The 13,678-nt window shown below is 37.5% G+C and overlaps 1 protein-coding gene across 2 annotated transcripts in view; it reads right to left on the bottom strand.

Annotated features, from left to right (window-relative positions):
* The window catches only part of LOC129449733 (ADAMTS-like protein 1), a 174,913-nt gene that overhangs the window by 119,492 nt on the left and 41,743 nt on the right, over window positions 1-13,678 (bottom strand). For both annotated transcript variants that reach the window (XR_008646165.2, XM_055212099.2), the window contains exon 2: window positions 3,129-3,251. Coding sequence is in view for 1 of the 2 variants with exons in the window: in XM_055212099.2 (XP_055068074.2) it covers window positions 3,129-3,251 (123 nt within the window). In the remaining variant the exon portion in view is untranslated. The remainder of the gene's footprint in view (window positions 1-3,128; window positions 3,252-13,678) is intronic.

The raw sequence follows: 13,678 nt of genomic DNA, 5'->3' as shown, positions 1-13,678 counted from the left end.
TCAGTACCAAAATACCGGTAAATTCGTTGAGAAAGCGGAAGTACCTGTAGCACGCGGCGATGTTGTATTTGTAAACAATCCACGTCATTCATATACACGGTCCGTATTTTGCTGTTTTCATGACCAAACAACATTGAATGAGACGACGTCAAACCGAAAATGCGTTTTTAACAACAGTACTGTTTGCACGTTGGCTTCACAGATGGCGTGCTAAGGACGTCGGCAATTCGGCGGTAAGCTGTTTTAAACAACTTTGGTGAAGAAATGTGGACGTAAACTTCAGGTGTGCTCAACTTTCAAGCAGCATGTGTGTGGAAACGTCCGTAAACAGTGCGGGGGTAAATGCGTCATCTGTATTAAAACGCTATGATTGGCCCGAAGCTGTCAGCACGGTCTGACGTCGTCCGTTCTAAATGCCGGTAATTCTATAATTTTCGTTCACACATAGCGCTTACCGGTAAATTACTGGTAATCTTACAACCTGTCTTACTGGTAAATTGGGAGCACTGATTTACCGGAAAGGTTCTGTTCACACATGATCTGTTAACTGCAATTTACCAGTAAATTACCAGTAAAGACTGTATGTGTGAAAGGGACTATTGTCCCATTTGTTCAGGAGTGCAATATAGCACATAGAGTAAGTTTTATGATACTTTATTATGCTTTTTTGTTATTTTGGAGTTATCCAATCATTCATCTTATGTGAAGTTGCAAGAATATTCTCAGCCTGATCTCACTGGAATTTATACAAGTTGGCTAATTCATATAAATTCATACGAAGTGAATACAAAAATGTATGATTATTAGAAAGAGACCCCTCCCCTAACCCCAATGTCACAGGGAAGAAAGCAAATCGTACAAAAATGTACGAATGTGGATGTACGAATTAAAGGTACAGTATGTTTTTTATAGCAGCATCTAGCGGTGAGAGTGTGAACTGCAACCAACCTTAATTTCGAAATGCAATGAGATGCTACGATACCTGCCACAGGACAACATGTCGTCATCTGAGACAATGTAGGAATGAAACACGCTCTGTAGAACAGTTAATCTGGCGACTTCCACGTAAGGAGATAAAAGCTGCTCATTCTAAGGTAATAAAAACAATACAAATCATTTTGTAAGGTCTTTATACACCACTGATAATATAGTTATGTATATTAGGTTGCATTTCTTTCAAAAGATACTTCTAAAAGTTACACAATGCACCTTTAAAGTGCACCTATTTCATTGCTAAAAACAATGTAATTTTGTGTATTTGGTATAATATAATGGTAAAAAACACATTATTTTCCACATACTGTACAGTTTTGTAGCTCCAGATTTCACTTTCTTCCTGAAACGCACAGATTTGAAAAGCTCTGTGTCTCTGATTGGCCAGCTAATCTGTACGTTGTGATTGGCCTGAATACCTCAAACATCAGTCAAAAATGCGACGCTCCTTACCATGTTTGAAAGATTCGCTCACAATGCAATGTTAACAGGGGTTAACTTACAGGCCAAAGCAGGAGGAATTATGATAATGTCGGTCTTGTCTACATCACCAATCCCAGGAAGTAAACTGTTGCCTACAATTTGTGTGTTTGTTTTAGTCCAAGAAAAGAGATTTACGTTGGAGACGACAACTCAAATCTTCATTTACTTTGTGGTTTGTACCTTTTGCATATCATTAACATGTACTAATACATACTTACACACCGAAGGAAATGTAAAAACGTGAATCGGACAATAGGTGCTCTTTAATACAAAGTAGCCACTTCGTAAAATACATACAAATTGCCATGAGATTATGCTGACATTCTTCAAAATTCACCTTTTGTGGTCCCTGGAAGAAAGTCTTGCAGGTTTGGAGCAACCAGTGCCTTAAATAAGTTTTTGGTAAACAATTCTTTCTAATTTACATGTAAATTAAAAGTGGTGCCGTACTGCAACTTCAATTTGATAAAAGACTGAAAATAAAAATGAAATTCAAACTCTAAAAACTAAATGATTGCGAAAAGTTAAATTGAAACCACATCTCCGTTATGTAATAACAACGAAACCTTTTGTTTTTTGAAAATTTCGTCATTTTTCATCATCTTCTATTACAGTCTACAACAGAGACAACAAATCTGCAACACACTAACAAAAGCAATCTGATGGTTATTGCAAGCCGGTTTCCGTGCCAGTATTCTGACGCGATCGGGTGGGGGTGAGCCAACCGCTAAGCTTCGAAAGAAATATTCCCATCCATCACAGCACAGTGTGACCATGCCCTTAATACAGTAGAGTGAGTGATGGCATTAGGAAGCAGCTGGGCTGAGTTCAACTCTGTACTGAAGGGCCAGGTCACCTATCCCAATAGTGCGTCATGCTGTTTCCCTGCCATACTGTACTTCAGGCTGTGTTCCCATCTGTTCAATTAGATGATGTTTGTTGTCATTGTGTTCTCTCGCAAACCTGTCTCCTTATAAGAATACAATCAGAAACTTGTATGCAGTATTAAACAAGATAATAAAACTATAATCTTAAGTATCAAATATTTAGTGTGATTTGATACTGTACTTTAGTCTCCTCAAAGCAGTTCAAGGTGTGTTTAGTGCCAAGATAGGTCACACTAGATAATGACCTTTGCCTGAGAAAGCCATTTTGTTCTTTTTATATTTTGGGTTCATATTTTTTATAAAACTGGATGATCATTAAAACTTCTTGTGGTGGTGGGCTAAGAATTTTACACAACACTGTATAAAAAAGGCAGTGAACCATGAGATAGGAGCTGGATTCATTATGGACTGACTAATAGGAAAAAAATATGCTCAGACCCTGAGAAACCATGTAGGCATTATTAAGGAATATTCATTCATTAGATACTATTAAATCATACTTGACTTACACATGCAAATGCACAGCTGTATATATATTTATATTTATGAATTTGGCAGACGCTTTTATCCAAAGCGACTTACAGTGCATTACAAGCTATAATTTTTTTTTAATCAGTCTGTGTTCCCTGGGTTCAAACCCATGACCTTTTGCACGGCAAACGCAATGCTCTGTCACAGAGCTATACAGCATCTTAGTTACCATAAGATTGATTCATTCCTTTTTTATGTGGTCTTAGGAAAACATTTAATGATGGAGGCACTTACTGCATCTTCTGGCTTGTGGCCACCAGGCCCTTCCTTAGGTGTGTCATCTAGGAGATCATCGTGGCGAATAAGTGTGAATTCCCGGATAAAGACAGCATCACTGTAACTGCTGTCCACCCAAACCTGAAAAATAAGTTAAATAAAGGCTCATTATAGTAACTATAAGTATAGTCACATTTTGCAAGACAGAATAAGGAAATGATGTCATTGCTCAAGTCAACTCTACATCACGAAATGGTCCCAAGCTGTCAATGGGGAGCAGTACCCTTTAAAAAGGTCCTAATATACACCATTTAGATACAGATAAGTATACATTTGATACTATTATTACTAATATGTAGCAATACTGACTTTGTGGGCACGCGCTTTGAATTTCTGGGGCGACACATTTGTTTCAACCTGCTTGTTACTTTAAAATGCGTGTCACGCAATATCCACTTCTTGCCGCATGGTTGTAGTATTCTTTTACCAAATACTACAATAAATACGCGAAGAAGAACCACCGATAGCGTTTGATATTTTTAGCTTTCAATCCTGACTGAGGTGATTTTATTTTACAGCAACTGTTTGAAAATTTGTGTCACTTTCAACCAGTCAGTGTGCTTCCGCTAGACTTGGGGGACAACTGAAAGGTATGGTTGACAAACTATATGGGGCGGTTTCCCGGAGAGGGATTAGACTGTTCCTAGACTAAAATTAATGTATGATCTGTCCAAACTGAAAACAACTTGCACTGACACATCTTAAAGGAATAGTCTACTCATTTTCAATATTAAAATATGTTATTACCTTAACTAAGAACTGTTGATACATCCCTCTATCATCTGTGTGCGTGCACGTAAGCGCTGGAGCGCGCTGCGACGCTTCGATAGCATTTAGCTTAGCCCCATTCATTCAATTGTACCATTTAGAGATAAAGTTAGAAATGACCAAACACATCAACGTTTTTCCTATTTAAGACGAGTAGTTATACGAGCAAGTTTGGTGGTACAAAATAAAACGTATCGCTTTTCTAAGCGGATTTAAAAGAGGAACTATATTTTATGGCGTAATAGCACTTTTGGGAGTACTTCGACTCAGCGCAGTAACACCCTCCCTCTCCGATTATGAGAGTGAGAAGGGGAGCGGACTTTTCAGGCAAGTCGAAGTACTCCCAAAAGTGCTATTACGCCATAAAATATAGTTCCTCTTTTAAATCCACTTAGAAAAGCACTACGTTTTATTTTGTACCACCAAACTTGCTCGTATAACTACTCGTCTTAAATAGGAAAAACGTTGATGTGTTTGGTCACTTCTAACTTTATCTCTAAATGGTACAATTGAATGAATGGAGCTAAGCTAAATGCTATCGAAGCGTCGCAGCGCGCTCCGGCGCTTACGTGCACGCACACAGATGATAGAGGGATGTATCAACAATTCTTAGTTAAGGTAATAACATATTTTAATATTGAAAATTAGTAGACTATTCCTTTAAAATACATCAGTGCCCTTTGTTTTGCCTTAAAATGCACACTAGTAATGTTTTTAGTAAGACGTGTTTGTTAAAAATAGTTATATTTCGTAATTAAACTGAGGCCAAGTCCTGGCTTTAACTAATCCCTGTCCAGGAAACCACCCCTAAATCTTTTATCTTGGAACTGATGAAATATCATTGAAACATGGTGGAGAAGGTATTTAAATGAATCACAGAAATTTGGTAGTCACGTTTGTGGTGGTAGATTAGGGAACGTCCTGTCAGAACATCAGAACTGCAGGCATCGTTCTAAAATCCATGGGTCTGAGTCTGAATGACGACAAACTAATTCCAACTAAAACAGTAAATGTTCATGATTTAATTATTAATTTTAATAAAATTCTACCGTCTGTTAAAATTTCATGCAAATATCTGATGAAATGAGAAAGTTACAAGCAAAAACATGTGAGTAAGCAGCATTTTCAGTCACACACCTTCAATAGACATTCATATATAACTTTTCCCTCTGATTTCCAATATTAAAAATATCAAAACTTTTCTTTCTTTTTACAATCCAGGTATCTTTGTAAATGGGAATGTCTGCTCTGTTTAGTCATGTGATACATTTTAAGCTTTGGGGTTTTTGAAAATGTTGTCATCATACCTATAATATGCACTCTTTGGTACCAATATGTAATTTGGAGATACAAAAATGACATATTTAGGTGCAAAGGTGTACTTTTTAAAGGGTACCACACCAGTGACAGCTAGGGTCAATTTTTTTCTGACAGTATAACTCTTAATTCTAGTACTATTCATACTACTGATGCCTTTTTCTACTTCTGAAGAAATGTAAAGTTACTAAATGGACTTACATTATGGCAGCCATTTAAAGTAAGACACTAGTTAATCTTATGTGTAAGTGGTCGATTTTCATTAGGAGAGGAAACAAATGTTGATTTAACAAAACTTGAGCCGGTCAAAGCCTGCCAAAACTGATAGCAGATAAAAGACTAACTAGATTGCCAATATTCAAAGCCACAATTTTGAACCAAGTGCATGAATTCTGGACAACATACATTAGATAACAAGAAAATGTATAGAGATTCTTAACATGTCCTGACAGCATGCTAAGCCAGAGGAATGAGGATATTATTAGTGAGGCTTTGAACATTATCTCACATCAAAGAAAAGCATTGAAAACCACCAATAAATTCTCAATAAAAATTGCATCTCATAACAAACGTTCTGTAAGGCAGATAATGTGTTTGATGTGGGACACAACCTCAGTCGAGCGGTACGGTTGGGTGTGTGTTATTTTGGTGAACAACCACATTTCAACACCATATAGCGCTCACACATCATTGAAGTTACAGACTGCTTTCGGCAGATTCTTGGCTCGCGATCCATTGCGACTTCCAAATGCTGGTTTGCTTACTGTACGTACAATCCATACGGCCGATTATAGCATATTATACAGTACATGAAGCATGCCATCATCTACATTACAGTATGAATATGCCTGATATTGAAGGCTTGTCAGCAGAATTCACTGTTTAAATATATCTAAGCCAATAAAAAGGTGTTGAGCCACTGTCAACAAAAATTACAAAGAAAAAAAGTAGTCCAGATGGCCAGGAAGTTCCCAAAATGGTGAAATTGACTGATGCAGAAAAACAATGATAACTACCGCTGTCACTCAATAAATCAAGAGAGGTAGAGGAATTTACATTTTTGACACGGTAAGCTGTGTGTGTTGGGTAACAGACAATCCTGAATTGACTTCCTGTTGGCTACAAAATGAAAATATTAAAACCATGCAGATTCTTAAGCAAAGAACAAACTATCTTTAAAGAACAAGGACATAGACACCATATCGCCATTTGATATAAAGTGACTGTCTGGATCATCTGTATCATCCTATTCTTCAATCAATCAGCAGGATTTTATCTGAAAAGAGGCGGGGGGTGTAGAGTGAATTCTGGCTGAACTGAAGCCTAATGGTGCATGGTAGCCAAGTGTTCTTCTGAGTGTTTAAAATGAATCGATCAAATTCTCCTGCTAAAGAAAATAAGCCGCTTGTTAAAATGAAATGTCACGGGGCCTGTACTCCCTCCGGACCCAAACACAGAGTTATGGCAAAAAGCTGGACGCCCTCTCGACAACGTTCAAACTGGGGCCTGTTCAAATATGCATTGTCATTAACTTTTTAAAATATTTTTAAAGGGACCCTCCACTTTTTTTGAAAATATGCTCATTTTCCAGCTCCTCTAGAGTTAAACATTTGATTTTTACCGTTTTGGAATCCATTCAGCCGATCTCCTGGTCTGGCGGTACCATTTTTAGCATAGCTTAGCATAATCCATTGAATCTGATTAGACCACTAGCATTTTGCTAAAAAATAACTAAAAAGTTTAGATATTTTTCATATGTAAAACTTGACTCTTCTGTAGATACATCGTGTACAAAGACCGACAGAAAATTAAAAAGTTGCGATTTTCTAGCCAGATATGGTTAGGAACTATACTCTCATTTTGGCGTAATAATCAAGGACTTTGCTGCTTTAACATGGCTGCAGGAGGCGTAATGATATTACGCAGTGCCTGAAAATGGTTCCCTGCTATTGAAAGTAACCATGGGGACTATTTTCAGGCAGTGTGTAATATAACTACGCCTGCTGCAGCCATGTTACATCAGCAAAGTCCTTGATTATTAGGCCAGAATGACAGTATAGTTCCTAGTCACATCGGGCTAGAAAATTGCAACTTTTAATTTTCCATCGGTCTTAGTACACAATGTAACTACAGAAGAGTCAAGTTTTAAATAGGACAAATATCGAAACTCTTTGGTTATTTTTAGTGCAATGCTAATGCTCTAATCAGATTCAATGGATTATGCTAAGCTATGCTAAAAGTGGTACCGCCAGAACCGGAGATCAGCTGAATGGATTCCAAAACTGAAAAAATCTAATGTTTAACCTTTTTGCGAGCAAGAGCTACCATAGTAGATAAAACAATCTGAAGGGCTACTTTTTGATATATACACATTTGTTTTTCCCATAAAGCTGTGGAAAAGATTAGGAAGACTTTGAATATTGTGTAGAAAAACATTTATGGTGCTTTTATAATAATCTGACTTTTCTATAGCATGACAGTAACGCACAGTAACGGATTTCAATCGGCCCCGTTAGTCCGATACCCAATCCAGCAAAAAGGTCCGGATTGGCCTGATACCGATCCCAAGTATTGGATCGGCCCACCCCTAGTTGTAACTAGATGTGTCAAAATGTGTTTTAGGCAACAAAGTCAGTGATGATCAGGGTTCCCACACTTGAGTTAACTACAAATTCAAGGACCTTTCAAGGACTTTCCAGGTCCAACACCCTCAAATTCAAGGACTAAATGTGGGGACACATTTCAAGTCAGTGCAAGGTTACATCGTGTTACCTTTTAAGATATATTGTCACAGTTCCCTTTCGAGGGAACTTGTGCTGCGTCACTGCGTGACACTTTGGCGACGCCTCCAGTGGTAAGTGCGTCAGAATGTGTATATCAAATTCAACCAATAGTGAGGCTTAACGACAAAGACAGGGTGACGCGGGAGCCAGGAAGTATATCGTATATGTAATATTGCCAAAAGACAGCGTTACAGGGACGTAGGAAGTATGGCAAGGGAGACGCAGCATCTCGTTCCCTCTCAGGAAACAGCAGTTACATACGTAACCCGAGACGTTTTCATGTGTCAAACACAACTAATATTTCTGAGATGTATGACTCTTTGAGTCGGGATGAATTTCAGCTTTGTCGCGTGTCATTTGTTGTGCAGTGTTCAGGGGCAAATGACAGGGCGATTAACCTCTCCTGGCCCTTAAGTGTATATCAGGGTTGAGATAGATTGCTTAGAGTATGATACCTGTACAGTACATGTATGAGACTCAAAACTGTAATAAATTGAGGTCTTTATGCCAGTTCCACCAATTCAATCTTCTCCAGCAATATTGCATTTCAAAGCACAAGACAGTTACAGTACTTGAAGAGAGAGGGGGAAGTAAACCCAGGTCAGATCAGGCCTTCAAAAGAACATAATCAACTATAGTAACACCAATCTGATATTATAATTGCTCTTTCCCAATGAGAGGTGCCAGCTACTTGTCCGGGGGGAAATACAAGTTAGGACTACATTGGCAGAATGTGCCCACCCTTGGTTTCTGTTTCATATGTGACCACCTTTGATTAAAAAGATCTACACCGGTGTTTGGATAACAACACCCTCTTTTCCACACCGCATCTGGATTTATAACAAAATCTATTTTTGAAGGACCAGCACTTTCATTTGAAGGGTGAGGGAAGAGGAAACCCTGAGTGACATTTGCCTGCCTCTCGTCTCTCCTCATGCTTTTCTAACTTCTTATTTTTAAAGGTGAGGTTTTCTCTAGAGAAGGTAAAAACAATACAGTCTCAAAGCATGAAGTGTGTTTGATCTATTTAAAAAGGAAAACCAATGTTTCGCTTTCTCACGAAGGAATCTACAATACAGGAAGAGTTTCCACATGTAGTTAGGGAAATATATCATGCTTGGGCACAAAGGTCTGTCCTTGATGTGTCTTTGTTACTGAAGACAGGTCAGGGATAAATGGTAATTATTGTACTGATAGGGTTTACTTCTCTTTGATTTGACAGGGTTTTGGCTGCCTCGAGGCAACATTACACTCTTTGGTGTAAAAGCTCTCCTGGTTGCAATTTGCACTTCAAGCATTATGCTTGAGAAACGTGCGGCTGCTACTCCAAGAATGGCCATGCCAAAATAACACAAGTGTTTTCATCACCTTCTCCTGTTCGTGACAGGTTGTTTGATTCTTTACTCATTTTTGTGGGTTGTTTGAAGATATACTGCTTTTAGCCATGCTAGTGTTACCTCTGATCAATGCAAATACAAAAAGTAAGGTGAATTCAGATGAGTACTTTTTGTAAGGGATGCTTTTAAAATGTCTTGCAAAAAGATTTGGGCTCCTTCCTCTGTTGAGAGACATTAATCTCTTCCTGTATATGTACCTTTTATAGCAAAGGTTTCTTCACCAAATCCAGTGGTGTAAATCAAAGTAGTGTATGGCCTGCAGATTCATTGTTTGGTGCCAGTCTGCCTCATGACTTAACCAGCTGGGGGTGTACTGAATTTTTCACCTCTTAGGAGGAGTAGATTACAAGATCCTCATCTGGACAAAAGCTATCGAAGGAGGAGGGAAAGATGTCATCACTCGCTTCTCTGTTCCTCCTTGTGTCCACAAGTCCTCACAGCTCATTTGTCTTGTGCTGTTTACTGAATAAAATTCTTAAAGCGGGTTCTGTACTGTAAACTATCTCTGCTATGTACCTCTTGACTGTCTGTTGCCCGTGTGACTCTTGATGTTGGCATTTATTGTATTTTATTTACATTTTATTTCATTTTCAAGTGTGCAATCTGCTTAAAGGGCATCTATTATGCAAATTCCACTTTTACAAGGTGTTTGGACAAAAAAAAGTGTGTGAACACAACCACCCTACACATAAAAAAACAAAGAAACAAACAACTAGTGATGCACCGAAATGAAAATTCTGGGCCAAAACCAAAAACCGAAAATGTAGGATTCACTTTCGGGTTTCCCGCAGCATATTTCAGTTTAGGCGGCCCACCTAAGCTTGGAAACCCTACCGCCTTAACTAGGTCGTCAAAAAAAAAAAAAAAAAAATAGCTGCACAAAAGGTTGTCAAGTGCATCTCAGAGAATTACGTTTTGGGGTTATTTAAGCCTGTTATTGTATTAGTCTATAGTTCTTGCAAATTTAAAGTAAGTTAGCAGGTGATTTTGCACGTGCCTGTTGATTAGATATAATTGTTGAGCACTCTTACTCACTTTATTTATGTGCATTATTTACATGCTACAGTAGTTACACTCCTTTAAGATAATGTGGAAATAATACGTTTTTACAATTTTTGCGCTATCTATCATCATTCGCCAGACGTTCTACAACATCTGCTTTAGTTTGTATTTATTAACCCTTTAGTTTCACTTCATCACGCAGCTATTCCCATTAGAGGTAAAACATTATTCATTAATAATCTAGTATGTGTTCATTTTTTGTCATAGTTTCTTCAAAATAAAGTTTTATTTGAGTGTTTTAAAAATAAACATTTTATTTATTTATTTTATTAACATATTTTAATTTTCATCATGACGGATACGCCCCGCCCCTTTGATTGTAACGCCCTCGGTCCCAAAACCACCTTAACTAACAAATTTTCTGCGGGAAACCCTGCACTTCGGCGAAACCGAAACAGAAAGCTCTTTTAAAAACTTTAAAATGTTAATTTTCTTTGTATATTTGTATGTGTGTATATATATATACGCATATAATATATATAAATATGGTTGGGGCGACCCTTATTTTCGGCTTGGTTTTCTGCGTTTTTCCGGCCATTTTCGGACGATTTTCAGCGGCCTAAAACAACCACTCCTTTTTAATCACCATTGAACCAAAGCAGTCTCGTTAAACGTGCTGTTTCGATTCTCTTATTAATGTGACGCCACACTGCTAGTCCCGCCCACAGCCACTGACTAACAGTCATGTATTACCATAGGTTCCTCCTTCAGCAAGTGTATAAAAAATAATCTGTGGGTGGGGTATTGCGAGCCAAAACTTTACAGGCACCTTCGATGCACACCTGAGACTTCTATTACATCTTGGAAAAATGTGCATAATGTGTGCTCTTTAAGTGACTGTTTAAGGCAAGATATAATGCAAAATCCAGGTGCAGGAGTGCATTAGTATAGGATTTAATTCAGATTTAATACTATGGAATTATTCTGCTATTGCCAGGGATGTCTACATTATGATGGACCATTAAATGTTCAAATATATTCATTATGTTTAAGCAATATAACACATCACTGCAAAAATATTTATTTTACTGTTGTACTGTACCATGTCTAAAGAATAATTCAACTTTGCTAAAAACTACATTCAAAACCGTAAAAGGATAAATGAAATGAAACCCTTGTCAGTACATTTTTGGTTATTGTCAGAAGTAAAGAAACTATTTGTTTTAATTAAAGATTAACATTTTTGGAAGAACCTTTACTGCTAATTTGCATAAAGACCAGGAACATTAAGAAAAGACCATGAGAATATTCCGAGACGCCTGTTAAAATAGTGAACATTTCTTTACCGCAAATTTGATTTCATTTTTGTAACAACGCTCTAAACCCAATTATCTGTATATTGCCTTATTTAGTAAGTAGTCATTTAAAAGTCATCTAATTTAGAATTTTGTCTCTGATGGAAAGAAAAACTACATTAGTCATTTTATTGCACTCTTTTTTATACACTATACACTGCGCTACTGCACACACATGACCACAGTATTTGTCTATCATGTGTTTCCAGAACTGTAATTGTGCTCTCTGTTGGAGTCTCTTGGGTCAACTTTGTCTCTCTGGCTAGAACACACAACCACAGGCTTCCTGTATCTGGTAGAAGTGATGAAGTCCAGAGCACTGAATGTGTGACTACACCACGTCTGAGTCTTAACACATCAGCAACAGAGACTGAAGCCATACCAGCCAGGATGCCCACATTCTGGGCTCAATGCAAATCCTTTTTTTATTTTTTATACATTTTCACTCCCCCCCCCCAAAAAAAGGTTTTAGTGTCATATTTAAAATAATAATTCAAAAGTCAAAAATAATTGTATACCTGTGATGATGTATCGCCTTTCCCATTAAAAATATCTGTCTGAAATTGATTCTGAATTGCAAGACTCAATCATTCAAAATATTCTTTATTATCATTGTAATGGTACTTCTTCTTTGGCACAAATGGCGTTTCTGCACGAAAGCCCTCTTTGGCTTTTGGATGTGTAGGCAATTCATTAAAATTAATTCATTGAGAAAATGCACATTTGCACGATTATTTGTCACAGCCCTAATACCTGTACATTTTATTCATCATTTGTTAAGACAATTGGCAATTTTAAATGTAAACTTTAATTCTCAATTATTCACAACAACATGCAACAGTGTCCACAACAACTAACAAGGTAGGAGAAACCTCATGACATTGCTGAGAAGTTAATGTTTGCGACACTTCAAATGTGTCGTCTCGATGGTAAAATTGCATAAGAATGCATACAGACAAACGGCCACAGGCTGAAAATATATATTAGTGACTTAGGGCGAAGCACTGGTTCTTTATTTTAAGCCCTGCTACTAATTTTCTTAAGTGTGCTGTAGGTCCTATTATTACATTGAATAAGAAATCTAATGAGTCTTTTTAAGTATTACAATCTCAACATATCATTGAGACACAGCTTATTTATTCTTTGGCTATGGGCAAGACACTCCTTTATGGATGAGCACCGTTAAGTAACCGTAGTAAATTATGAACGAAAAGCAGTCCTCTGTTGTGCAGATATTCGCTTCATAAACACAATATTGCTATTTTGAAAAAGGGCACATGTATAGTTCATAAACAGTAGTGAAAGAGATTGCTCAAAATTAAAGAGCACCTATGGTCCGATTCACGATTTTACATTTCTTTTGGTGTGAAAGTGTGTGTTAGTACATGTTAACTATATGCAAAAGGTACAAACCCCAAAGTAAACGATGACGCGAGTTATTGTCTCCAACTTAAATCTCTTTTCTGGGACTACAACAAACACACGGATTGTAGGCAACAGTTTACTTCATGGGATTGGTGATGCAGACAAGACCGCCATTAGCATAATTCCTCCCGCTTCAGACTCACAGCCTGTAAGTTAACTCCTGTTAGCATTGCATTGTGAGCGAATCTTTCAAACATGGTAAGGAGCGTCACATTATAGGCTAACGTCAGGTTTTCAGGCCAATCACAAGGTACAGATTAGCTGGCCAATCATGAACACAGCGTTTTTCAAATTGATGAATTTTGTACAAAATCCGTGCATTTCAAGAAGACAGGGAAATCTGAAGCTACAAAAATTTACGGTATGTGGAAAATAATGTGGATTTTTACCATAAACCACGCGAACACATTGTATTATACAAAATACATAAAATAAAGTTGTTTTTTAGCAATAAAATAGGT

This window comes from Misgurnus anguillicaudatus, chromosome 21 (assembly GCF_027580225.2).
Source record: "Misgurnus anguillicaudatus chromosome 21, ASM2758022v2, whole genome shotgun sequence".
NCBI classification, from domain to species: Eukaryota; Metazoa; Chordata; class Actinopteri; order Cypriniformes; family Cobitidae; genus Misgurnus; species Misgurnus anguillicaudatus.
This window is presented reverse-complemented; position numbering and strand designations above follow the sequence as displayed.